The sequence below is a fragment of the Microtus ochrogaster genome, chromosome 4, assembly GCF_000317375.1.
Source record: "Microtus ochrogaster isolate Prairie Vole_2 chromosome 4, MicOch1.0, whole genome shotgun sequence".
In the NCBI taxonomy this organism is placed as follows: domain Eukaryota; kingdom Metazoa; phylum Chordata; class Mammalia; order Rodentia; family Cricetidae; genus Microtus; species Microtus ochrogaster.
In genome coordinates, this window is record NC_022011.1 from 32646233 (window position 1) to 32674184 (window position 27952).

At 50.7% G+C, this 27952-nt stretch overlaps 1 protein-coding gene across 2 annotated transcripts in view; it reads left to right on the forward strand.

The window, feature by feature from the left end:
* Positions 1–24207, forward strand: part of Trim67 (tripartite motif containing 67) — a 27932-nt gene extending 3725 nt beyond the window's left edge. The window contains exons 2-10 of one of the 2 annotated variants that reach the window (XM_005345882.3): positions 9130–9225; positions 11186–11308; positions 12513–12623; positions 13952–14111; positions 15705–15850; positions 16950–17088; positions 17775–18078; positions 20611–20773; positions 22115–24207. In XM_005345882.3, coding sequence (XP_005345939.1) covers positions 9130–9225; positions 11186–11308; positions 12513–12623; positions 13952–14111; positions 15705–15850; positions 16950–17088; positions 17775–18078; positions 20611–20773; positions 22115–22180 — 1308 coding nt within the window. In that variant the 3' untranslated portion in view covers positions 22181–24207. The remainder of the gene's footprint in view (positions 1–9129; positions 9226–11185; positions 11309–12512; positions 12624–13951; positions 14112–15704; positions 15851–16949; positions 17089–17774; positions 18079–20610; positions 20774–22114) is intronic. The other variant, XM_005345881.3, reaches the window with a different exon arrangement.
* Positions 24208–27952: the final 3745 nt, after the last annotated feature.

Consider the following 27952-nt stretch of genomic DNA (forward strand, 5'->3'; position numbering starts at 1 on the left):
AGATGTGGGGTTAGACCTTAATCTTAGAGCAGGGGTTCCCAGCAGGGTCAATGTGCATTTCCACCCCGGCTCCTCCTGAACCCGAAAGGTCTGGAGATTGGGCTTCCACCACATGTAGTGATCCGGCAGTGCGAGTGAGAAGTGGCTCAGTGATCCAGCCCCTGCTCTGTGCTCCTGGAGCGAAGCCCTGCTCTGGGCTTCCACAGCCTTGGTTCCACAGCGCAGCCTTGCGAGCTACTAGCTACTTAACTTTGAACCCACAGGGAATAACATCTAGTTTGGATTCTTGTGGGATAGGGTAAGTAAGTGCATAGCCTCCCATGTGGTCCTCAAGGCATTAGGTGTCATTTGTCATTTAGGGCACTTAGACTCAATCCATGAACAGGGCAGCAGCACCCTGTTCTTTTAGCCCTGTTGACTTGGAAAAAGGAGCAAGTGGTGACTGTGGATATTTTTTTCTGAATTGATTTCAGTTTTCTTTCATTGGTATGCTTTTTAAACTTACATTTGTTATTTTTTTTTCCAAGACAGGATTTCTCTGTGTAGGCCTGGCTGTCCTGGAACTAGACTAGACTGGCCTTGAACTCACAGAGATCTGCCTGCCTCTGCTCCCAAGTGCTAGGATTAAAGGTGTGTGCTACCATTGCTTAGCTTCTTGTTGGGCCATTTTCAAACAAACTTATTTTATGCCTTGCTATTCAAGTTTCATCTGAAAGCGAAGAAGCCGCAGTTTGTAAACTTGGATATAGCTGACGAGAAAATGAGAGGAAAGAGGTGCAGCTCACTTGGTAGAGCGCTTGCCGCTACCAACAAAAACCCAGGTTCAAGCCTCATCACCCCATAAAGCAGATACCCCGCACCGGTCATTCCAGTACTCAGAGTGGAGGCAGGAGGATCAGGAGTTCACAGTCATCCTCAGTTACATTCTGAGTTTAAGGTCACCATGGGAGACACGAGTCCCTGTCTTTCCACAGTTTGTGAGGTGAAAGACTTTGCAGGTGGGAATTCCACGTGGGGAAGGGTGAGCTGGCCTTCCACATGGTTGGGATTTTCCGGCCTCCCTTTGCAGCTGGGACCTTTGTGAGAAGTTCTCCCAGCATTTGGCAACCTTCTCACCGGGAATGAGGTTCATTCTCTGTTGCTTTCTGGGATAACCGAGGTACAAGTGCAAGGAAACCCAATCACCAGTATCAAACCAACTTCTTTACAATCCCCAGAAAAGCAGCAAAAGTCACTGGGCTAGTAGTCCTTCTCCTGTGCCCTCCCACAACCTTGCAGCGATGTCTCACCCTCTCCAGGCCAGGAGGCCCTGAACTCCCTGCTGTTTCTCAGAGCCAGCTGAACACGGGGTTCTCCTAGAAGCCCAGATACCCAGGAGCCCATTTCTAAGGGACATTCCCACGTTCCATATAGCCTGCAGTGACAGTCACTTTAGAGCCCCAAAGGCAGCCCCATTCAGGTTTCTGAAGTATACATAGATCCTGAGCCGGCCAGGCTTCTGTGGAGCTCTGTATGTCAACAAGTTCCCAGGAGAGGCAACCATGCAGAGCTGCAGGCTGCACTGCCAAAAGCTGGGTCAAACGTGTTCTTCTGGAAAGGCCAGACACCAGGTAGTTTCAGTTTCACGGGTTACCTGGCGTCCACCACACCCACTCAGTCCTTCCAAGAGCAGCCATCAGTGACCACAGGTCAAGGTCAACAGAGTAGCTGACCAAAACCTGATACCCCCACCCTGAAACTCCTGGGTGGTCCTCAAAGGTTCTCTCTTGTTTCTGTCACTGCGGTGCCCACTCCAGTGAGGCTGGTCTAGGGGTTTCAAGTGGCCCTCCTACCTCTATGCCTCCTCTCTCCCACAGGAGAGCTGGGATTACATACAGCACGTGGGCTGGTGCTTATGATTTTAACCTAAGGGAATAATCAAGACGTAAGCAAAGATTTAAATAAGAGAATGTTCGGCTGGGTGTCGTGGTATATGCCTGTAATCTCAGCTTTCAAGAGGCTGAGGCAAGAAGAGAATTGCTACAAGTTTGGAAAATCAGCCTGGGCTTGGGGTTGATTTGCTGTCTTTGCAGCGGTGGCCATCTCCCCTCTTGTATGTAAATAATATTCTTTAACAGCTGGCGGTGGTGGCATTCCCATCTACTGGCTCACAAACATCTGTAACTCCAGATCCAGGATATCTGACACCTTCTACTGGCCTCCTCGGGAACACTCACTTGCACAAGCACACATTCAGATATAATACACATTAGTACTAGTAATCACTTTGAAAAACTTAGGTCTAGGCTGTGCTAGGCAAATACTTGGCCTTAACCCAATCCCCCAATCTTTGATTCTAGTTTGTGATTTTTTTAGACATCTAGGTGATGTCTAAAATCTAGGAAATTAATGAAATGTGACTATTCAGAAAGGTTTCCTCGAGGGAGAAAGAAGCCCCGCTGTCACTCAGCAAACCACCGCCATCTGGATGATGGTTTATGCACGGAGTTGTTTGTCTACACAGCCAGCAGCCGCTGCTGGCACTTCCTGTTTTAAGCAGAGCTGACCGTGACTCTTCACCATCACATCCTTCACTGAGTTACGTCTCAGGAAAGTCTGTGCTACAATCTGCCCACTAAAGAGCCATGACCACTAGTGTCCTAAGGACCAAGGCTTCAGGAGGAGCTGCTATTTTACCTCAAAGGGTAAAAATCTCAGCATGGGGGCTGGGAGATGGCTCAGTCAGTAACAAGCTCACTTGGCAAGGGTGAGGGCCCAAACTTAATCTGCAGAAACACATTAAAAACTGACATGGTGAGCCGGGCGGTGGTGGCGCACGCCTTTAATCCCAGCACTCGGGAGGCAGAGGCAGGCGGATCTCTGTGAGTTCGAGAACAGCCTGGTCTACAAGAGCTAGTTCCAGGACAGGCTCCAAAACCACAGAGAAACCCTGTCTCGAAAAACCAAAAAAAAAAAAAACTGACATGGTGGCTCACTTTTGTAGTTCCAGAGACTGTGAGATGGAGGCTGAGACTGCAGGTCCCTTTCGCTCACTAGCCAGTCAGCTTAGTTTTGACAAAGTTCCAGGCCAATAGGAGACTTTGTCTCAAACAAAGAAGTTGGAGGAAGGTGCCTGAGGAATGACATCTAAGTTTGTCCTTTGGCATGCATATAAACGAACACACACGTTTTTCTCTCTCTCTCTCTCCACACACACACACACATACACGCGTGTCCACACACACACACACACACACACACACACACACACACACATGCATGTACACCCATCACAGCAAAAACAAAATATTTGAGTGGGTAATGAGATGGGCGGCTTTGGATAAGGGGTAGGTACTAAAGTGTGAACAACAGTAATGTGCGTGTACCTTAACTGCTGAGCCATCCCTCCAGTCCTGAGATGTTCATTTCCAAAAAGGCCATTCTGCTCTCTGGGAGCAATGAGGAGGCAGGAAGTGTAAGTAGAGGCATTCCCAGTAGACGGAGCTCTAAGTGTGGGAATTACATCAGGAGAAAGGCCACAGAGGTGGAGGGGGAGCTTTTGCTTTTGCCTTTGTCTCTGCTGGGGATCCTCTGAGCATCTTGGACTTGTGGTTTGATGTCCTTTGTTATTTTGCAGAACTGTTGTCTACTGTATTCTCAGCTCACCCGTCTCCGTTCTGGCAACTCCTTCCCCCTCCTTCTCTCACTTTTCTCAGACTCCAGTGCGCGTCTATCAGATTGTTTGGTACTGCCCTGGGTTTCTGCTTCTCAGATGCCTTGTTCTGTTTTACCTCGTCTTTTGTGTTATGGTCTGAATAACATCCATTGCTGAGTCTCTGAGATCACTAGCTCTTGCCCAGGCTGTGTCAAGTCTTCTGACTAGCCTCGCCACCTTGAAGCCTTCTTGGTACCTCGGTCATTCTGGCCACTTTCTCACAGCGAGAAGCCCCTCAGGGTGTGCTCCCAGGACAGTCTCTGTTCCTTACTCAGGAAGAGAGGAGCTTTCTTCTCTTCTCCCTCAGCTACAGAGTGGTCACGCTGCTCCTGAAGAATAATGCTGTCCTGAATTGTATAGATGCTTACGATCTACCTTCAATTACCCTTGAAGTAAACAGCTGAACCAACAAGCTAAAAACCAAAATAAAACAAACATAAGCTTGCAGGAAACCAGAGGAAGTGAGTGCTCTGAAAATCAGCCTCAAGACTCCCCTAATTCCTAGGTGTCCCAGAGACCATGACAAAACCAGTATGTTGCCAGAGACATTGACAACAGGAACCCAGAATCCTTATGGTTGCTGGAAGAAGCTACTCTTCCCAGCGTGGGTACCACAGACTCCAGAATGACCACTGTGCACCTTGAGATGGCATGTCACCGTCTGACGTCACACCTGCCATGGTATCGTTGTAGCCCATCAGCTTGTTTGGCCTCCCCTATTGATTCTGTCACTCTATCCATCACTGCTGAGGACTGGTCCTCACACAGCCCCGCTCACCCAGCCGGGTTCCATACCTGTAGTTTACTAAGACTCACTACTGGTAGAGCTCCTGGTGTTTAAATGCTGACACAAATGAGAGGGATAGTAAGAAACATGACATTGTGTCTAACAAAACTGGGAAACTTGAATAATTAGCTTTGGCACTGGGAAGTTATGGAAATGTCTGTAGACAGTGGAGAGGTCTGGTGGAACAAAGAAACCAAGAGGCCACATGGAAGGGACATCAAGCTTGAGAGGCAAAGAAAGGTCTATCCTTAGCCCCATTTAAACCTCACAGGAGAACTGGCAAAGCCAGGTCGGAGTTCTTATCCATTTTCATCATTTTTGCTGTGGGATAATGCTCTTGTACACTATAAAGATTTGTTCCTTGTATTGATTTAATAAAATGTTGATTGGCCAGTAGCCAGGCAGGAAGTATAGGTGGGGCAATCAGACTAGGAGAATTCTGGGAAGAGAAAAGGCAGAGATGCAGTCGTCATCCAGAAGCAGAGGAAGCAAGACGAGAATGCCTTACTGAGAAAAGCTGCGGGACCAGACGGGACAGAAACTTCTGTCTACATACTTTACTCTGTTTTGCTAATAAAACCTGATGGAAGACCCCTTCTGAACACCTCAATTTACTTTCCAAGCTACTGGAACAAAATTGGGGAGAGAAAAGAAGCAAGAAAAAGGGATCCATGAGGAAATGGTAGAAAGGGATTTAAGAGGATGATGGAGAGGATGATTTGGGATGATTCTTACCTCTGGTCGTTTAAGTGGACAAGAGGCAGCTGTCACATTACGAACAAGAAACCCAGAACATCCGCAATACCAAGCAGGGTGGTGGCCCACACCTTTAATCCAAGCAATGGGGAGGCAGAGGCAGGCGGATCTCTGAGTTCGAGGATAGCCTAGTCTACAGAGCAACTTCCAGGACAGCTAGGGCTACACAGAAAAACCAAGTCTTGAAAAACCTAGAAGAACAGGAAGAGGAGGAGGAGGAAAGAAGGGAGGAAGGAAGGAGAATAGCAGCAGTGTGCATACTACTGAACATGCATGGAGATAATTCTCAGTGTGGGACAGAAGAGAGGTGTGGGGGCATGGGAGAGGCAAGTCGGGGGTCAGGGGAGTAGAGGGGTGTGGATGGTAAAGGGTGTAATCTAAACTGTGAAACAGACGTGATTTATTTATTTGTTTGGGTGATTTGACCACAGAGATGAACTGAGACAGATTCTCCTTAGTCATTATTGTCACAGAAGCAATTCTATTGTAGTTTCAAGACCTAATCCTAGGGAGGGCGCTTTGGTTCTGAGACACCGATACTTGAGCTAACCTGACCATAGAGAGGTCATCTTGATTTTAGGGTGCTGAAACTATAACCTGTCTGGTCCTAAGGAAGTGGCTTTGATTTGGGGGCGTCAAGCACCTTGCCTGGCTCTGCTTGGCATGTGGTCTAGCTTCAAGGCTGAGATTGAGATGCCGGTGCAGGGTTTGTGCCCATATTTCCCCAACCAGGCCTTTTCTTGTTGCTGGTGGGGTGTGACCTGAGCTATTATCTGCTCAGGAAGTGTGGCTTGTGCTCACTTTCGCTTCTTTCCCACCAGTTGGGTAGTCTCGAGTCCTCCAGTGGGCACTTATTCTAATACTAGAACCGGCTTTAAAAATAGAATTCCATCTTGTTAGACTCTCGTTATTCACACCTGCATGACGCCGTGCAGCTGACAGAGCCTGACATGATCTCTTCATTTCTGAGCCATCTCTAGACACCACACACATAAATAACAGCATAATTCAAGGACCCTGTGAGCAAGGATCACGCTTTAATTGCGTCTTTGTACTCTAGTAGCCAGGAGAGCAGCTGGCACTCAGGAGGTCAAAAGAACCTTTACTGAGTAATGAATAAGCTGTAACCCTGAGATGTACGCTAATGTCAATACCATAGATTATTATTTCAGAGCTGACACTATTAGCTGCTCACCGACTCGTGCGCAGAGAGATTCACAAAGGAAGGGTCATTCTTGGGGGACCGTGTGTGAAAATACAAGAACAATCAATGTCTTTCCGGGTACACATTTCCGTACACTCTGAGCTCACCGCTGCCTCATCCTTCCTGCCTGCCTGTCTGCCAGCCCCCTCTTTCCCTCCCTCCCCTTCCACCCTCCTTCCTTTACTCCCTCTCCTTCTTCCTCTCCCTCTCCACCTCTCCCATCCCTCTCTGTCTCCCCCTCCCTTTCCTCCGTCCCTCCCTTCCTCCATCCCTGCCTCTTGACTGCCTGCAACCGATTTCTCTTTTTGTGTGTGTCAGAAGCAATCAGCTGACCTCGCAAGATGACAGGAGCCAGCTGGGAAATGCTGGAATGTTTCTTCTTGACCCAGAGAATACATACACTGGGCTTAGGTTTGCTGGACCAACTTACTGGAATGTCACACGGGCAGAGGAGGTATAGGAAGGCAGAGGAAGCTAGTTACAGGGAAGGTGTTTGTAGAATTTGGTCATTTGCCATAATTGTCTTAAGACAATGCATTCTTCTTGGATGAACTTCTTCTTGTCTATGTACATGCTTATGACGGTATTGTGCACTTGTGCATTTGAGTACACTTGTGTTGGGGTGATGGTAGAGGCCAGAGGTCAACGTTGGGTATCTTCCCCAATGGTTCTCCAACAGCTAGGCGGGCTGGCCGATGAGTTTCAGGCATCTGCCTTTCACCATCCCACACAGCACTGGGGTTACACTGGGCTTTTACTTAGGGGCTGGGGACCCAAGTTTTCACAGCGAGAACTTTTCTCTCTGAACCGTTTCGCACTTTCCTGACCGAACACAATGGAGACCACCTGTCACACGTCACAAGGAAAAGCCCTGTCACTGTCATGCTCATTACTGTAAGTGCAAAGGCTGAGTAGCAGAGACCCTGTCCACAGCCTCGCCTCTGTGCCCTCATGGGGTGAGGCCTAGACGGGATGTCTCTCATAACTGTACCCTCTGTGAGAATTAGAAGCATGGCTGGCTTGTCCTAATTGTCCTGTTCCCCTGGCCAGCTCTGGGAAAGAGCTCCTCCCACCTAGGGCTCTGCCACTGAACGATGGAAAGGAAACAGGACTGAGCCCCAAAGAGCTGGTTCATTTGGAACTGTCCTCAAGTGGTTCCCTAGTCTCCATCTGCCTCTGGAAAGGCTGGGTTAGCAGGACGCCATGACGCTTGCTGAGCACTTGGGTTTCTGGGCTTCTGACTCATCCTGAAGGTAGTGGACCTTGGCCTGCCCCCTCCTCTTCTCTAGAAGGTCATGTCTGTTTGTGTTACGTGGACAAAGTACAGGCGTGGTGTAATTCCATCTTATGAATATTCATAAAGAACTAGAAGAAAAGACTGTACCTAATGGATTCATTGGTTGCAGTTATCAGATAAGTCAGTGCAAATCAAGTAGCTTACAATAATAAATCCCAGCACTCAGGGAGACAGAGACGCGCAGATCTCTGTGAGGTCAAGGGCAGCCTGGTCTGCAGAGGGAGTTCCAGGACAGCCAAAGATACACAGAGAAACCCTGTCTTGGAGAAAAACAAACCAACAGATCAATCCTCTACATTGCAGAGACTGGAGGCCCAGACCAAGGTGTAAGTAGGTAGGCTCTGCACGAGGATCCGGAAAGGATCTGGTCCAGCGGTTCCGTGGATGGAGCAGTGTGAGTCCAGTCCGTACACAGTTCTCCTGTGCAAGTTGTCAGACTTTCTGTCACCGTGATAGGTGGAGGGTGGGGCCTGACTGGGGTCAGGAATATTTACAGTACTACTGATGGGAGACAGATCTGTCTGTGGCAGGAAGAGGAAAGCCAGGCCAGGCAAAGGCCTGTGCCCACTGTGTTATTGTCCAGAGTACTGCAGCCATTGGGGTAGGCTGTTAGTTTCCACCAATTAGCTCACAAGTCTGGAATGCAGCTTTGGGTCAGTGGGTGAAACATGGACTAGTCAACACTCAGGTGTCAACCTGACACACCTAGAATCCCCTGGGAAGAGAGTCCCTCTATGAGGGATCACTGACATTGGGTTGGCTTCTAGGCATCTCTCCCTGTGTGGTGGTGCTGTCTTAACTAAGCTCATGAATGTGGGAAGACTTAGTTGGCTGTGGGCAGCACTATTTCCTAGGCAAGGAATCCTGGACTGTATAAGAGGAAGAAGCCCTCTGAGAGCAAGTGAGCACGGAACCATGCATTTATGCTCTTTACGGCAGGTGTGGTGCTCCATGTTCCTGCCTTGACTTCCCCGCAATAATGGACCGTAAGCTGGAATTGCGAGCCAATCACACGCTTCCTCTCCTACATTACCTTTTCCAGGTTATTTTATCACAGCCACAGAAATGAAACTAGAACAACTCACCAAGCCCTACCAGGAAGTAGATCCATGTTGGTCTGGGGATGTAGCTCAGTGGCAGAGTGGCTACTTAGCATGTGCAGGTAGCAAGATCCCGAGCTTCCCTCTCGGCCCCGTGCATAAACACATCAACAACAAATGGGAAACAGGCATGCACTGTCCGGCTTGTGGATCAGCCGTCGCCTCTTTTCTAAGTGAGGACGACTTACCAAGGGGACCGGTTTAGCTCCCTTACAAACACAGGCTAGCACGACGGTGCAGGTGCACACCTCCCGCGCTAACGAGCTTCTCCATCCTTGATGTCTTTTCCAGGCCCAGCTGTCTCAGGCCTTGAATGGGGTTTCAGATAAGGCCAAGGAGGCGAAGGAGTTTCTGGTTCAGCTCAAGAACATTCTGCAGCAGATCCAGGTGAGCAGACGCTGGTGCTGGACAGACGGCTGGGCAGACAGCTGGACAGACCGGGTGGAATGTTTGTCACACACAGAGGAAGAGGACGGTTGGTCTTGAGACAGTGGTTTTCAGCAGTGATGTTTTTAGAGGGCCCACCTGTCTGGTTGTACTGTCCTGGGTACTGAAGGAGCCAGTCTCCATCCGTTTACACGCAGGTAACACTTTTGTACTGAGATGCGCTTGTGTAATCTGTGCACCAGAACATAAACACCTCATTTCCTAAACAAACGTGTTATCTGAGTGTCTATGCTATGTCCCATATTGAGCCTGAAAGACATACAGAGAGCAGTGAGTCTCGCTTCGGTGAGCTGTGTGCAAGGGAGGGAGAGTTCACCACGTACACACAGAGGGTCCATGTGCGCAGAGGAAGGCCTGGAGCATTTTCATGCCTTGCCCGAGAAAAGGATTAAGGGCTATGAACCTCTCTTCTTCTTTATCCTCCTCTTTCTCCCCTACCTTTCTTCCTCCTTTAAAAATTGTTATCATTGTTGTTGTTGTTATATGCAGGGTCTCATTACAAAGCCCAAGCTGACCTTAGTCTCAAAAATGCTAAGAGGATAGACATGCGGTGTCCACCCTGCCTGATTCCCATGGGAGCCTTAAGTCACAGGGCTCTGATGTTTCACAAAACACAGGAAATATTAGTTTTCTCTGACTGCTACTGTAAGAGATCAGAGATGAAGCAGAGACAGTAGCAGAAATGGATTCAGCAAGGTGACCTCTCTGCCTGGTTTGCAGATGGCAGTCCTGTGTCCTCATGTGGCTGTCCCGCTGTGTGTCTGTGTCCTGATTTCTTCTTATAAGGACACCATTTGGATTGGACTGGGGCCACCCTGGTGGCCTCATTTTACCTTCTGTCTTCAAACACAGCCACACTGTGTGGTCCTGGGGCTTATGATTCGGAATGTGATCCAGGGGGACAATTTAACCCCTAGTTAGAAGTCAGAATCTACTCAGATCCTAGAGAGCCGGGAACTGAGGCAGACAGACTCACACTCGCTTTACTTTTTCTGGTTATAAAAAGCAAAATGTAAGCTGGGCGGTGGTGGCACACGCCTTTAATCCTAGCACTTGGGAGGCAGAGGCAGGCGGATCTCTGTGAGTTCGAGACTAGCCTGGTCTACAGAGCTAGTTCCAGGACAGGCTCCAAAGCCACAGAGAAAACCTGTCTCGAAAATCCAAAAAAAAAAAAAGGCAAAGTGTGTGGTACAGAGATTTTAGAGAGTAAGGAAGATAGAACGGAGAAAAAGCTGACCAACATCCCTCATCCGAGGTGACTAAGCTTGTCACTACACACATCTATACATCCATATACAATCATACACACACACACACACACACATATATATATATATATATACATACATGGATAGATTCACAGACACACATCTGTATATCCATATACATACAATCATACACACTATATAAGTACATATAGAACACGGGCACACATCTGTACATCTATACAGATACAATCATACACACATATACACATACATATATATAGACACACAGACACCATATGAGATTATTCCATGAACAACTTGTGTCCTACCTTCTTCCTCCTTTTCCTCCTTCTCCTTTTTGAAGACAAGGTCTGGGGCTAGCCTTCAGGTCGAGCTCCTCCTGCCTCCACCTCTCAGGTGCTGGGATGTCAGGTAAGCGCCACCTCGCCCAGGATTCTTCCCTTTTAACTATCTCTTATGATTACTTCTACCTGGCACTAAAAATGTCCTAGGAACAGAGCACAGGCTGTTTCACCGTGTGAGCTGCGTCATGGTTCATGGGATCTCTCTTGATGCACACTCATGATTCATGCTGCCCCCACCTTAGAAACATTAGGAAGAGCTCTGAGAGGAGCCGTTTCTTCTACACTATGGTACAAGCATCTCCTCATCGTGGTTCTCTGCTTCCCCAGGAAAATGGATTGGACTATGAAGCTTGTCTGGTGGCCCAGTGTGATGCCCTGGTGGACGCACTGACCCGGCAGAAAGCCAAGCTGCTCACCAAGGTGACCAAAGAGAGGGAGCACAAGCTGAAGGTAAGAACTGAGGGACCTGGTCCTCTATCCCTGTTATGTCACCTGCACCCAGCATAGGGTGGCCCTGCCTAACTAAGCGCAGGATGGTCTTAGGTGACTGAGTGAGTGGATGTGGCTGAGAGACTCAGAGCTGGCTAGTCCAGTTATGCTCAGGAATCAGGGAGTCCTCTCCAACAGTCTCCAAAGCCAGCCGGCCTACAGCATCCTGATTTCTTCAGATCCATCTCCCTTCTCTCACTTACTCTGGATGCCTGTGTCTGTTGAGTGGGTGGGGTCTTCTCTCATCTGGCCTAGTAGGTGTGGACAGCAACAGAAGCTGTCAGGCTCTGCTCAGGTCTCTGGCTCTGTCTCCTTCTTCAGACTTTTAGATCTCACAGATCTATAATCAGCAAAGCTGTGTGTGGCCAGGTTCTGCTAAGGGACTTTGAGTCATGTCCCTTTCTAGCACTAAGTTCCTGGCTCAGGTAGAGGCTGAGAATGACCCGAAGTGGTTCTAAGGAGGTCTGTGCCAGAGGCACCTAAGTGAATTAGCAAACACCTGTTTTTCCTTTAGAGAGGGTCTCATGCAGCCCAGGCTGGCCTCAAGTTTGCTGAGAAAGACCTTGAACTCTTGATCCTCCTGCCTCCACCTCCTGTGTGCTAGGATTCCAGGCATGTACCACCCTTCCTGGGCTAACCCAGGGCTTCAGACATTCTAGACAAAGCACACTACGAACTGAACTACATCCCCATCCCAAAACATACTATTTTAGCTTATCTGTTTGTTTTTTTATATAGGGGCTTGCTGGCCACAAACTATCAAACTCAGTATATAACCCAGACTTCCTGAGTACCACACACCCCTCAGAAAACGCTACTTTAAAGAGAGATGGTTGTGTATTGGAAGGGAGCCATGTGTTCTGGGAAGTTGTCTCTGATCAATCAGGAAGCTGGCCACATCACAGAGGGAGGTGTACATCATTTTGTTTATGTTCCTGGCTGCCTAGAGCCCAGAAAGCTTTGCTGTGCTAAAAGTGGGCCCATTGATTCTCAGCGAAGACTACAAAACTGGGGAGCAGAGTCGAGTGCTGGTGGTGTAGTGGGCAGAGCCACAGCGCCCTTCCCAGCCGCCCAGGCACCCGCTCACCCTGTCACTGTAACTATGTTTCTTGCTCACACACTGTCGCTGTAACTATGTTTCTTGCTCATACACTCTCCATTGCAGATGGTTTGGGACCAGATCAATCACTGCACGCTGAAGCTGCGCCAGTCCACAGGCCTGATGGAGTACTGCCTGGAGGTGATCAAGGAAGATGACCCTTCTGGGTTCCTGCAGGTGGGTAGCCGCTGGAGGACTACTGAAGGCAACTTCGTTTTGTTCCACCAATGCTCCCTGCTCTTCCTGAACCAGGTCTTGCTCTAGGCTCTGTCCTTCTCTGGCTGGGATTTGAATAGCTTCCCATTTGCTCTGTGAGGCCAGGAGACCTGGACTGTCACCATGGCTCTGAATCTCACTAGCAAGAACCCTGGTTTTGCACCAGCAAGTACACAAGAAGTGTAAAAGGCATCATCTCTAGGGACTACATGCCACGCTCCAGTTTCCTCCCAGTAACGGGAAAACACCGTCTATGCCACATGAGCCGGGCAAACTGTACAGAGGGAGGTGAGGGGCAGGATCCACCTTCCGCCAGAGATGGTGCAGTCCTGTTAGGGCAATTGCCCCACAGACAGGCTAACTTGAGGACATTCACTCTCAAGAACATCGTCATGTATCAGCTTAGCCATGGAAGAAGTCATGGATCCCATTGCTTACTCTCAAAGAAGGCTGCAGTGAGGACTAAAGAGATGGCTCAGCGACTAAGAGCATTTGCTGTCCTTGCAGAAGACCTGGGTTTGGTTCCTAACACACACATGGTGGTTCCCAATGATCTGTAACCCAAGTTTCTGGGGATCTCATGCCCTTTTCTAACCTCCTAGGGGACCAGACCTACACACAGTGCAGGCAAACATCTGTACACATAAGATAAAAATAAATCTAAAAAGAAAAGAAGAGGAGAAAGGCGCACATCATGATTCTTTGGGAACATGCACCCAGGTCTCAGACGCAGAATTTTGCAGCAAAGGAAGGCAGAACACAGGTGCGACACAGGATTTGCAGCAGAAGCCATGGAATGGTTGGCAGAAGGCACAGCAGGAGGACATGGGCATGGCTTCAAAACCTGGGGGCAATGGAAGCACATTCTTCACACCCAGGGACAAGCTGCTAGTATATCTCACCTTGCCAAGTGAGAGGCCTGGCCAAACAGATGTATAAAGGGTGTGTTTACCTACCTGAAAAAAAGCACCATGACTTTGTAAAAATGTTGGGCCACCTTTTTTATTTTAATTTCATTGGTGGTTCTTCACATTAACATGATCAGAAAAACAATACATACATATATATAACGCACACACACACATTAATATGATTATGTATCCGAGCTGTGGCTGAAACAATACAGTTTGTCTAGGTGGTTGTGCTCACTTAAGCTTGGCCATGACTCAGGTCCAGGCTCAGTCCACCTCTTCCCTTGGATGAGCCATAGACAAAGCTGAGCCCTTTCCCACAAAGGCTGGCTGCTCTTCCTCTGCAGACCCAAACCTCCTTTCTGTGCTTCCTTTAAGATCTCAGATGCCCTGATCAAGCGTGTGCAGGTGTCCCAGGAGCAGTGGGTCAAAGGTGCCCTGGAGCCCAAAGTGTCTGCGGAATTTGACCTGACTTTGGACAGCGAGCCTTTGCTGCAAGCCATCCACCAGCTGGACTTCGTCCAGATGAAATGTAGGGGTGAGCCGTGGTCGGACCCATTTAGTGACGCTGCCTCCCCGAGAGGCACACAGGCTAAGGCTGGCTTGATGGTGGCGGGAACCCGTCATGCATGGTAGCAGAGAGAAGGGTGAGGATCCCAGGTCCCAGCCAGGAAGGGAGAGCTGCAGCTGCCTGAACTGCCTTTCTTAGACCAAGGATCAAGGACAGGAAGCAGAAAGAGCAGGGGCAGTGTCATCATGACCTGGGCTGCCCAGGGGCTCAGGTTGCATATGTGAGCAAGGTTGCAAATTCCTACTCAGACTGCACTTCCAGGCTAAAGAAGCGGCCTTCCAGGGGCCTATTGATGCTAGCAGCAGGTGCTAGGGAGAAAGGGCAGAGGGCTTGTGTAGATGTCAGGGTGTATTCCCAGGTGAGGGGAGAAGGAAGATGACGGGGGGGGGGAGAAGGGGGGAAGAGGAGGTGGGAGGAAAGAACAAAGGGGAGGGGGAGGAGCCAGGTATGGGGTGCCTGTAATTCTAACAGGAGAAGGAAAAAAGAAAGGAGGAGAATAAAGAGGGGGAGAAAAGAAGAGGGAGAAGTGGGAAGAGGAGAGAATGAAGGAAAAAGGAGGAGAGGAAGCAGGACAGTAGGAGAGCAGGGGGAAAGAGGCCAAACGCCTGTTGTTGACACAGGCTCCCTCTCCTGGGCCACCAGCCAACCCTGGACAGACAACAAGGTCATTCTGAGTCAAAACGAAGCCTGCAGGTTTATAGAACAAGTCTTGCTCTTTCCCCTTCCAAACCAGGCCAGAGTGGCCTGTGTCACCTTCCACATCCTCTTGGGCCTGAATAGAGCTGGGACATATTCAGGTTTTCCTGCTTGCCTTTAGTGAGCTCAGAGCATGCCAGATTCCGTCCCTTGCTCCATGGGTTGGCTACTCAGCCATGTGAAGTTGTGTCTGGTGCCATGGTCTAGTCCTGTGACCTTGCAAAGCTTCCAAAGCTTCCATCAAGTTTCCATCAAGTGTCAGTAATCTTTTTGTCACATCCGAGGTGATCAGCTTAAAAAAGGGGAAAGATTTATTTGGGTTCATGGCTTCAGATGTTTTAGTCTGAGGTTGGCCTGTGGCTTTGGACCCGTGGTGGGCATGCCATGGCAGAGCCCCCTATCCTGTGGCCAGAAAGGAGAAAGAGAAAATAGCTAGGGCCCCGCCATCTCCTTCATGGGCACACCACTAATGTGCCCTCTCATCCCCATCTCGCAAAGGCTTTACCACCTCCCATTAGTGCCATCCTGGGGAGAAAGCCTTTAACACAGGGGCATTTGAGAGACGTTAAGATCCAAGCCACAGCCCCTCCATTCCCAGATCAAGTGTAAGTTGCAGACTGGCTCTCACTTGGTTTCTGCCCTGTCCTCTGCCTTCTGAACCCACGCAGGTGACTCTACACCATGTACAGTATGGGCTGTGCTGAGGTCATTTGGGTGTGCCTCATGGCCCGGGAGCTCTTGGTGGGAAGAAAGAAAAGAGGGGTTTCTTCCTCAGGGCACAGGTCCCGAGGGTTTGGGTGGGTGGGGGTGGATTGGGGCCTGCAGGAGGGTGCTATGTGCTGACCAGAGTGACCCCTGTCACAGTGCCACCTGTACCCCTGCTGCAGCTGGAGAAGTGCTGCACCCGCAATAACAGCGTCACCCTGGCCTGGAGGACACCGCCCTTTACCCACAGCCCTGCTGATGGCTACATCCTTGAGCTGGACGACGGCGATGGGGGGCAGTTCCGGGTGAGTTAGAGAGGCCTGCTGCTCAGGGGGTGGCTTCCAGTGAGGCCTGCCGAGGCCTGCTGGTCCGGAGGGCAGTTGCAGGTGACGCCTGCTGTTGTTTGAAAACCCTAATGCGAGGCCCAGACAGGACTGTCCTGGGCTGCTCTTAACCCTGTTGTTACCCGAAGACAAGCACTTTGACTACAAAGATGAAGAAACTCTGCCAGTCTGGGTTCTCAGGAGGTAGCACTTCCTATGGTAGTAGCTGTGGCCACAGCCTCAGGGAGAGGTGCCTGGCAAAGAAGCTTGGGTGATATTCAAGGAACGACACCTCAGACAGGGCCCTGCCTACATGTATACACTTTCCACAGGCTAGCCCACATCTTACATACCTCCCACACGATTCTTTGCGGGGCTTTTCCACACTGCCTTTAACCTGGCTCTCTGGCTTTGACGCTAGGGTGGTGAGGTGGGCTGTCTTGGAAGCATGTTTCTGCAGTAGAGGGTGTCCTCTTGGGCCCGTCAGGAATTGGCAAGCTGCTGGCTCATGAATGCTAGCTAGGTGTGTGGTTCATCCCTGGAACCCCAGCACTCAGAGGCTGGAGCAGAAGGAGTGAGAGTCTGAGGCTAGCCTGGGCTATGGAGTAACATCTTGTTTCAAACAATCCAACACAAACTGGTGTTTAGCAGGACAAAGGGAACTCATAAATGAACGGGGAATAAAGCAAAAACCCTAGGAAATGAGAATCAAGGTCCAGCACGAGGAAGCTCGCTGTCTTGGAGAAACAGAAACCAGAGAGACAGGTGTCAAGGAGCAGATGATGATGATCTCAGGGCAGGAGGGTTTTCAGGTGTCCCCCTTGGTTTCTGGAAGGGCTGAAAGTGGAGGCAGGGAGCTCTCAGGCAACATCCTAGCTTCACACTCACACCCCCATCCTCCCAGGACCCCATTCCTCTTACAGCATCCCATGGCAAAGCCTGCCCCCACCAGGGTGACTAGCCTGGGTTGGAGCATCTCCATCTGGTACTTCTGTAGGTCTGAGGGCATTCTAGTGTGGATGTGCCCCCAGGGGAACTCACAGAAGCTCTGAGGCCTAATGAATGTCCTTGGCTCTTTCAGGAAGTATACGTGGGCAAGGAGACCCTGTGCACCATTGATGGGCTCCACTTCAACAGCACCTACAATGCCAGAGTCAAAGCCTTCAACTCCTCTGGCGTCGGGCCCTACAGCAAGACCGTGGTCCTGCAGACCTCTGATGGTGAGCAGTCCTTAGCTGGGAGGTCAGCTGTCAGAGCAAGGCCACACTTCCCACAGGCTGGGGTGGAGGGGGTGAGCAGAAGACGGTGCCACCTTCTAATGGGACTTGAGATTTGTGACCTCATGTCACCTCTTTGTCTTTTAATTTCCTCCCTACAAGGTGGGCCATGGGTAGCCATTTCCTCTGTCACTTCTAACAGAGCCTGCATCATTGGGGAGAGGCTGGGACTCGGGGCTTAGGAAATGTACTCCCTGGTCGTGGGGCAAGGACGCCTGCATGTCTGAGCTCCTTAGCAATGCTGGATCAACGGAATGGAAACTTGGAGGAACACAGAGCAAGGAGAGGGGGAAAGAGAGAGAGAGAGAGCGAGAGAGACTTTGTGGTAGGTTTCAGGTCACAGTCCAACACTGAGGGAAGTCAGGGCAAGAATTGAACCTGGAGGCAGGAACTGAAACAGAAGCCATGGAGGAGTGGTTACTGGCTTGTTCCTCGTGGCTTGTTCTGTGAGTGTGCATCCCACAAAGACCACTGGTCACAGAAAATCAACTCTAAAGCAGCAAATGAATCTATTAGTCACCTTGGCTATACAGCAAAATTTGTATGCGCACGCGCCTGCGTGAGGGTGGGGGAGGGAGGGAGAGGAACAGACTGTTTGACCTTGTTCGTTTTGACTTCTTCCTTTCCAGTGGCCTGGTTCACTTTTGACCCCAACTCTGGTCACCGGGACATCATCTTATCTAATGACAACCAGACAGCCACCTGTAGTAGCTATGACGACCGGGTGGTGCTAGGCACAGCTGCGTTCTCCAAAGGCGTGCACTACTGGGAGCTGCATGTGGACCGCTATGACAACCACCCAGACCCCGCCTTTGGGGTGGCCAGGGCCAGTGTCGTCAAGGACATGATGCTGGGCAAGGATGACAAGGCCTGGGCCATGTACGTGGACAACAACCGCAGCTGGTTCATGCACTGTAACTCACACACCAACAGGTGCGTACCCGCCCAGCCCTCCGGGGACTCAGGGGTTAGCAATGAGTGGCTTGCAGACCGGGTCCCTTTGATTGTCCCCAAGTGTCGGGAGACGAGACGCTTTTGAGGTACTTTGTACTCTAGTTCAAGGGGGCTTGGACAATGACTTGGAGAAGTAAACCATCTGCCTATGGCAAAACTGAAAGTACTTGATGGCAGGAGAAGCTCTGGCCTAGAGGTGCTCCACCCCCCAGTTGGCCTCACAGTGACTTTCTGCTGGGAGCTTAATTTGTGGTTATCTTACCCGTCCTGCTCCAATTTTCTTTACAACCGCCAAGCTAAGCCTGAGTCAATGCACAGAGCTAATGGGAGAGCTGTTTCCCACAGAGGGAACAGAAGTTTCTGCCACGGCTGGTGGTTTGCCTGGAATGACCCTACCAGTGCCCTAGAGAAAAAGTCAAAAGCTTCACTCTCAAGGAGCTGGGGTCCTGGCATGGCTGGTCTGTTCCTGAGGTGCTTGTGTTCTTGGCCCCCCTCTTGCTCTTACAGAGAGCTCAATGTGCTCTCTTCAGCGAGTAACCAAGCTCCTCCCCCAGGAAAGTCAGGTCGAGTTTGGCCAGGAGCTTGCCTGAGGACTCTCAGGTCCCTACTTGACCACTGTCTTTTCACCGGTAATGTCCTCCTCTCCTGAGGCTTATGGGAAAGGAAGTGGCTATCCCTGGACTCTCTAGCTGAGCTATGGAACTCACCAGGCTCTGCAGGTTAACCAAGCAAAGCAGTCTGGCCAGGTACCGCAGATAAAGTGATGTAGGCTAACCAAGTGATACAGGCTGACCAGGTGATAAAGGCTGCTGACTAGCTGCTGAAGGCTAACCAGATGGCACAGGCTGTCCAGGTCATGGTCGAGGATGACCAGGCGATAAAGGCCAACTTGACAATGCAGGCTGACCAAGTGCTGTGGCCTTACTGGGTGCTACAGGCTGACCTCTCTCCAGCTCTAACCCACAGGGGGGACCAAGACCACCCTGGCCTACCAGTTCCATGTCTATGTGCTGGAGCCAATACAGCAACCAACTCCATCACACTCTGTGATGGGGCAGTAATAACCTTAAGCATGCATCGGGTGCTGACTCTGCTTGATACCGTAGGGTGCAAGGGGGCGACCTGAGCACCCTTCCTCCTCACAAAAGCCCTATCTCTGTTGTAGACAATGAGGCATATTTAGGCAGGCTGGACTTTGCTCAGACCTGGAGAGACTAACAGGTGCTGTTAGGATTTAGAGAGGACATCAGTGGAGTCTCCTGTGGTAGGAAGCCCTCAATCTCCAGGGCATAGGCTATCATAGTCCCCAAACGCCCTGGAGCCCTTGCCAGCCAGCCCCTTGGCTTCCCATAGAGGACCAGAAGGAACATGAGGGTCCAAAGACAGCAGAGGGAGGAACTACACCTGTTTGCACACCTCCCGTGTCACAAGTGTGAGGCAAATGCTGGTGATGTTTCTCCCAGAGGAAGCACGACTTCCAGACGTGACCTAGGGGTGGCTGTGTAGAAAGCAGGCAGGGCAGACTTGTCACTACTGCCACCTGGTGTTCAGTATTAGAAATGCGTCGACTGTCAAGTTTGAGATTCCCTCTGTGGGACTCTTCTCCACTGAGCCCTAAGACCCCACAAGGAGCTACATCCTCCTCCCAGTCATTCCACCAGGTCCTTCTAAAGACCTCGTGTCAGGAAAAGACTTCTTCTAAAGACTCTTCACCTCTGCCCCTGGCTCAGTCCTAACCAAGGACTCACAGTTTCCTCCCAGGGCTGAATGAGATTGATGCTAAGGGAGCCCTTAATTAACGAGGGAAAGTCTGCAGAAGGGCACAGAGGCTTCCATGCGAAGTCTTCCAGGTCATTACTTAAACTTCCTCCCCACCTGAAGATAGACTGTTAGCATCCCAGCAATGTCTTAGTCTTAACATTTGTCAAATGCTCCAAAACCAGCATGGTCACCTGTGGAGTGGTGACTCAGATAGGGGACCTGATTCCCAACTCAGCACGCATCTCCCACACATGCTGCTGGTCCCCTGGGAAGGTTCTGTGCAGGCGAACTGAAGGGGAATGTTCTCAAAATATCTCTGGGACATGGTACCTGTATTTCCATCCAGCTCCGTATCAGTGTGGACCGAACACAGAAAGATGACCTCGTTACTTCCCTTCTGTGCTCACACTTGGTGCCCTGTGGTTTTTCAGGAGGGATCCAGCTGCCAAACTCTCATTCCCTGGTGTGCAAGTCTCAGACACTATGAATTAGAAGGGGCTGAGCAGCTTTAGTCCCTCAGGGCTGTCTTCTCTTGTGTCTGACACACACACACACACATGCACACACACATGAGCGTACACACGTGCGCACACACATGCACACACATGTGGACGGACACACACATGCACACGCACACACTTGGAGGCTGATTTTGGATGAGGGTGTTCCCAGAATCATCTGGGGTACTCTCAGTTACTGTGACATCATGAGCTGTGCATGGTGACAGGTTTTCCTGGCTTGACTTCCCAGGACTGAAGGCGGAGTGTGCAAGGGGGCGACCGTGGGTGTGCTGCTGGACCTGAACAAGCACACGCTGACCTTCTTCATCAATGGGCAGCAGCAGGGCCCCACAGCCTTCAGCCACGTGGATGGGGTCTTCATGCCTGCCCTCAGCCTCAACCGAAACGTGCAGGTATCTTTGGAAACACAGCTGCCTGCCCCGTCCCTGCGGCATGTCTGCTTCTTGAACAATGAGCACTCTAATGAGACTGGCCACCTCGTTCACCAGATAGGCAGCCTGCATGCCAGCCTCTCTGAGTATCAATGGAGGAGGTCCTAAGTATTACATTTGGTTTCTACTTGATAACTTGGAGCAAATGGGTTCTGGGGGGTTCCAGAAAGAAGCAGGGGCTCAGTGTCCCAAGGGAATGAGATGGCAGAGGAGCTCCTGGCACAGGCCAAACGAGAGGTCAGAGGACAGGGGTCTCCATCCCTTCATTTCTAACAGATTCCTTCTATCCCCGGAGCCATGTAATGATGGAGGAAGGTCATTGGCTAATAAAAAAACTGCCTTTGCCTATTTGATAGGCCAGCCTTTAGGTGGGTGGAGTAAACAGAACAGAATGCTGGGAGGAAGAGGAAGTGAGCTCATACGCCTTAGCTCTGCTCTCTGGGGCAGACACGATGAAGCTCCAACCCAGGATGGACGTAGGCTAGAATCTTCCTGGTAAGCGCACCTCGGTGCTACACACGTTAATAGAAATGGGTCAGGCAGTGTTTAAATGAATACAGTTTGTGTGTTACTATTTCGGGGCATAAGCTAGCCAGGCGGCTCACCTAAGGGCTGGCCTATCAAATGGGCCAAGGCAGTTTCTTTATTAGCCAATGACCTTCCTCCATCATTGTAGGGACCTGCATTGTGTCTACTGCCCAACAACTGATTGGTTACTTGAAAAAGGGTGGTGCATGACTTTAATCCCAGCACGTGGGAGGCAGAGGTAGGCAGATCTCTGAGAGTTAAGGCCAGCCTGTTCTACAGGGCTAGTTCCAGGACAGTTAGGGCTGTTACACAGAGAAACCCTGTCTCGAAAGAACAAACAAACAAAAACTAAAAGAAGAAAAGGGATTTGAGGAGCACAGAGTAGCTGTCAGGTGACTAGAGGAGACGCAGGTGCTGGTAGGTACTCGGCTGTGAGAAGCAGACTCCCTCTGCTGCAGGGCTTGATGGCGCTAGCCAAACAGGGCACCCAGCTGGCCATCAGTGCAGCTCCTATGACGAAGAAAGATGCACAGGGGGACACAGACTTAGCAATGTGACCTGGACAAGAGAGTAACAAAGCCCAAAGCACAAGTTCTCCAGTGGACACACAGCGTTTGGTGCTGTGGACGGCCTCACCTGCCCTTTGCTCTGCTCCATCTCCTCGGCCTCCTGCCTCTTTTTCTTCCGTGTTAGGGATGGGACCTAGGGTCTTGTGTACACTACGCAAGCGCTCTGCCACTGAGCCAATCCCTGCTGTCTCATCTTCTTTTCCAGGTCACCCTGCACACGGGACTGGAGGTGCCAACAAACCTCGGACGGCCAAAGCTGGCAGGCAACTAGCCTGGTGGCTCCTGCGGCCTAGCTGGCTGTCATGGAGGCCCTCACAGAGGACAAGGGCACAACAGGAAGTCCCAGTAGCCAGTGAATGTCTGAAGATGCTTTTTGGGGGGGGATGGAGAGTGAAGGCGCTGTGAGTAACAAGGCCATACTGTGGCTGCCTATGTCTGTTAGGAGTGACCTCTCACCTCTGTGCCACAGAGCTTATGGTCCCCAGGGTGCCCTCAAGAGGGCGCTCTGGAAGCCTTTGGTTTCAGGCTGATGTTGTCCGACATTGTTTTGGAAAGTTTGATTTCCCCTTAGATTTTTTTTTTTCTGGAGGGAGAGAGGAAAGCTAACTTTGGAACTGGTATCCCAAGATGAGTCTGCGCAGTGATGTCACTCCACGCCAGTGTGAAAACTGTTTCTAGGAGTCTGCTCCTGCCAAACCGGCAGCTTGTCACCTCTGCTGGGAGAAACTGACCGTAAGCCTTCGGGATATGGAGTCTTCAATACACTACAACAATACACTACAAACTAATTCAGGACTAATGGAAGGGACATTAATCTACCAGAACCCTTCAGAAGGGCTTCCTTAAGGCCTTTATTATTAACCATGTGCTATCAACACACACACACACATACATGGTGTGTGTAATAACCAGTTAAATTTTATTCATTCCATTCTTAGTTACAAACAGAAACACTGGAATCCAAGACAGTGACATGTCTTTGCACAATGGTGGCTTTTTCTAGAACCTGCTTTCCCAGACATTGATGGAAATCTATCTACTCTGCCTTCCTTCCTGGGCTAGGCCTTGAGCACAGAAGCAGCAGACCCTGGGAAGGCCTCACATCAAAGCCCCTGTGACTTTCCTGGGTGCCCTGCTGGAAGCATCATGAACATGAGAAGTACCTGGTGGTAATATGGGTGGCTCCGTCACAATGGGACAAACGAGGCCTGGAGAAAGGCTGAGACTGGATGATGACACCTTACAACTTGTCTTTCCACATGAGCCAGGGTTCTCTGGGGTGCAGGGAGGCTCTCCTTCTTCTGAGGAGCGCCGCTCTCGCTGGTGAGGTCCACATGGAGTCACCCTCCTTCAGGCCTCGCAACCTCCCTTCCAGCGTCCCGCAGTCTCCCGCTCTGCCTGGCAGTAACCTTGCTCTCTCCTTTGGAAAGAATTCATCAGGCATTTCGTTTTACACAGAGGAATGACTTGTCCATCAGCTGGGCTGGTTTTTATCGGATGCATCTGCACAGCACCCCAACCGTGCTTCCTCTCCGCCTTTGTGCACGGGTCCTGCACCTGTTCCCAAGTACCCACCACTGGGCTGCACAGACCCTCCAGTCCTACCTCAGAGCTCTTGCTCACGGCCCTTGTTTCCTCAGATACTCCGACGTCACTAGGAGCAGTTCAGCACTGTCCAGCCTCCACACTGGGTCCTGGAGTCACCTTCAATGCAGAGGCGTAGCTTTGGCTTCTTTGGATTCTCTTCCTGCCGAGTGGTCTCTGGCTCAGTGGCCTATAACTCCATCTAAAGCCCTCAGGTAGCCCACAGGACCTGGCTACCATGTCCTCAGTTGCTCAGCTGGTCCTGTTGACCCACAGCCACAGTTCTGGAAGACCCCAGCAGATGGAGGGAAAGGAGCTTCAAAGTGAAGACCCAGGCAGTCACATGTGGCCATGGTTGGGGTGGTGGCGGTGATGGTGATGGTGGTAGTTCAGGTGTCTGGCTCTATGGTAGAAGATTCCAGAGACACAGAAAAGCTGGCCAGGGGGAGCCCCGCAGTCTTCAAAGCCCAGGTCAAGCCCCTGCCTGGGAAGTGGGAGTAACTTGGGCAGACCTGGAGCTGTGGGTAGCTTTGGGGAGATAAGGAAATGGCCACCATTCCAGGGGACTTTTTTTTTCTGGTGCTGGAAAATCCAACCCATGGCCTTGGTCTTGCACATGCTCAACAACTGAGCCCCCAGCGCTCTCAGAGATCACTTTCCTCCTTTTCCTCTTCCTCCTCTTCTTCCTCCTCCCCCTCCTCTTCCTTTTTCTCCTCTCCCCTCCTCCTTTTGCTCTTCCTCCTTCTTATTTTAGTTTGTTTGAGACATGGTCTCACACTGTAGCCCAGGCTGGCCTGGAATTCACTGTATAGCTCAGGCTGGCCTTGAACTCATAGCAATCCTCCTGCCTCAGCCTCCTGAGTACTGAGATTACAGAGGTGAGCATCGCACCCAACTCAGTTAACCTCTTTAAGGAGGTTCCCTGGAGTTGAGCAAGGGAGATCCAGCTCCCCATCTCCCACGGCAGCATGAGTGGGGGTGCTAAATGTCTCCCTTTGCTCACTAGAGCCCAGAAGCAATACGCTGATGCCAGGGCCAAGCCGGGCAGCCCTGCACAGCCACCTCCCCCGCCTTCTGCACAGGGCGCCTTTCAGGGACGAGAATGCGTGGATGAGAGAAGGGCAGAGCCGTGCGACACACTTGGGGGTGTGAGGTGATCAAAAAGCGAAGGAACTTAACTCCGCACAGTGGCAAGGCCCTGGAATTGCACGTGACAGACAGACAGATCATGGGGTCTTAGGACATTGAGTCCTTAGCACTGACGCTGAGATAACTGCTGTATGAAAATGACATCAAGGGAGGCCTTCCTTGATGGCCGCTGAGTAGGAATTTAGGGTAAGTCTGAGGAAGAAATTCACCTGGAGCCTGCTCTCTGTGTGGGCTAGGGAATGCCAATCCCTTTGAAATGAATGTCCTTGACAGTACCCACTGGCACCTACCTGCCCCCCCCCCAGCTCCTCCTCCCTCACAGTAGACAGCAGGACCTCAGCCCAGGCTTTTCCTCCTCTGTCCTATCTGGAGACAACTGCCTGGCCTTGGCACTCACGCCGTGTGTGGTCCAGGCTGCACCTTCAGTCCTTTGAGTACTCTGGGATCTCAAAAATGTTCTTAGTGGCTCTGTAGGCCCCAGGGGTCCAGAGCCAGGAAGCAATGTGCTACCAGGGTGAGCCCTGACACAGGGTGAGCTCTGCGGAGAAGGGGAGAGAAGGGGATGCCCACCTTACTGAGGCCTTTCTCTCGCTCGTGTCGCCCTACCCCTTCCCTGGCCCTTTCAGGTCAAGGCCAGAGTGTAGCGTCCACAGTGAATTTTCTTTCCCAGAGGCAGCATGTCAGCCTTAATTCTGCGAGTGAGAGGCTTGCTCCTTGAGTGGAGACGAGCCTCAGGGCAGGTGGTTTGCCCTTGATGAGGCTGTCTCCACCCCCTATGGTCTCTTGTTACAGAGGGGTGAAGAGAGTGGATAAAATCATTCGGGGGGGATCTCGATACGGGAGTGTAAAGAACACCGTCACAGAACTGTGGGAGTGACCCTGCGGTGCTTAAGGCTGACATTTTGGGTGGGGCCTGCATGCTGAAAAGCATTAAGCACCCCTTCCTTGTCTCCGTCCTCAAGATACCAAGAGCACCCCCAGTTAGTGTGACAATCCCAAATACCTAGACATATCCAGATGCCCCCTTGGGGCTGACCTGGATCTGGGTCATATTGATTTGTTGGGTGTTGACATTCATACCCATTCCTGTGTCACATAGGAGGTCTGTTTCAAAGCCACTGGCCTCGTGTTACCCCAACGTAAGAATTCTTCACAGGTTTTCAGTGAAGCGTGTGAGGACAAAGGGGCTCCCATTTCTGCTCACTGAAGATAGTGGCCAAGCCCACCTCTGTTCTCGGAAAGAAAGGCTCCTTCCCTTCATTTTTCTTGGCCACATTTTCCAGGAAGGAACAGGGACATCTTAATGGATTTGGGGCCCTCAAGGAGTTAAATAAATATATATTATTAGAAGACGTTCAAAGTCCAAACTCTGTTACCCCTGGAATAGCCAGTTGTTGGTGACAGCCTGGTACGGCTCTTGTCTGAAGGGATCCTGAAGAGGTGGAGAGGTAAACTAAGGTAAGAGGGGGCTTGAGGCAGGACGGGAAAGTAGAGCATCTGTCAGCACTTACCCCTTAAACTGGCTTTGATGTTGGCTCATGGCATGCATGAGGTGAATATCCTGCTTGTTCCGTGCCTCAGTATCCCTTCCTGCAAACAGGGCTGGTCATGCCAACTACCTCCTCTCTGTACTGTGGGGATCACGGAATAGACTCATCAGCAAGGCCCAGGCTAAATGACTCATTGGGTGGCTCAAACCTGGGCGACTTTGCTGTGTCCTCTAACCACGGTGTCTCCCACCCAGGCAAGTCTTTTCGCCTAGCGCCTGGCATTTCAGACACTCACGGGACCACAGCAAGCTCATCCATTAATGGAGAGCCTGGGTTAATGTGACGCGTCAGGGCCTTGAACAGGCCAAACCTGTCAGCAACCTTCTCTTGAGTGCTAAAAGCATCTGTATGTCCCCTAAGCCAAGAAAAGATGTTAGCCAGCCTTCTGCCCCGTTCCTTCCGTTCTGGTCTTTTAGGCCTTTCACATCTGTTTACCCAGCATTGGGAGTAGCTTTGGGAGACACCTGAGAGTGTTATGACATACAGCTAAACTGGGACCTCTAGCTTGGAATGGCTAGTGACAAGTCAATTTTAGACAGGCAACTGCGGTTGGGACTTGTGGCACAAGCTATGAAGGGTGGGGAGCCTGATCTTTCCCATGAATCGTGCTGAATTCAGGGGAAGGAGCTGGGTGGGACTTGACTCTAAGCGAGGTGATTTCCTCAAGTGGTGCAGCTTACTGAGGGCCCAGCTGTAAACCCAGCCCTGGGAAAGGTCCCGGAGCTTGAGGGCCAGCAGGGTGGCACTGGGCACCAAGCCTTTGTGCGCAGTTCTGAGCAGATGCTACACAGGCCTTGGGATGACTGATGGAGCTCCTTGCGTGGCCTGTAGTGGCCTTTCCAACTCCAAACCCCCAGAGACTGTACTTCCTAAGTCCCCCACTTTCTCAGCACCAGCAGAGAGTGGGGTGTAGACAAACGTGAATGCATGATGTAGACCGCCGCCTTTGCACTACACGGCGCACTGAGCATGAGAGGTGTTTGTATAATGTTGGCAAAGGAATTTAACAGAAACAGAAAGCTGTGTACCGTTGTTTTGGCCCCATTTTCCTGCCTTTCCTTGCCTCCTCTCCCCACCCTCCCTACCACATTGATTCTGTCCCCAGTGGTTGGTATTTGGTGGCAGCTCTTGGTCCTGTGGCTGTTCATGTTTCACTGAAAACAGAGGGGTGGGAAGGGTAAGGAACCTAATTTTTTCTAAGTTTTGTATAGGTATCCACAAGCGTTTGTATTTTTTGAATTGCAAACACTGTGTTTTCTGGTCTTTAGGGGGTTGGTTGAACTTTCTGTATTATTTTTTGGAAACTTGAGTTTTACCACATTCTTAAACAGATTTGAAATAAATTCTTTTGACACTGCCAACAACTGCAAGACAGGTGTGGTCTGTGGTCACTTCCCCATTTCCACAGACTGGCCGTGGCTGACCACTGGTCATCAGTTTTAGTTTCGTAAGCTCCCAAATCTCAAAGTAAAGATGTGGGTTCAAATTACAAGGCACCATTTTCCACAATGAAGGTATGGTTTCATTTTTAAAAAATTGTGTGTGTGTGTGTGTGTGTGAGAGAGAGAGAGAGAGAGAGAGAGAGAGAGAGAGAGAGAGAGAGAGAGAGAGAGAGAGAATGTGTGCATATTTGTTCACATATGCGCAGGCTAGAGGTCAACCTCCACTTGTTTTTGGCTGGGCAAGCCCCAAGAATCCACCTGTCCAGCTATGTCCTGGTGTCCCTGTCACCTGCTGACATGAATCCACCTGTCCAGCTA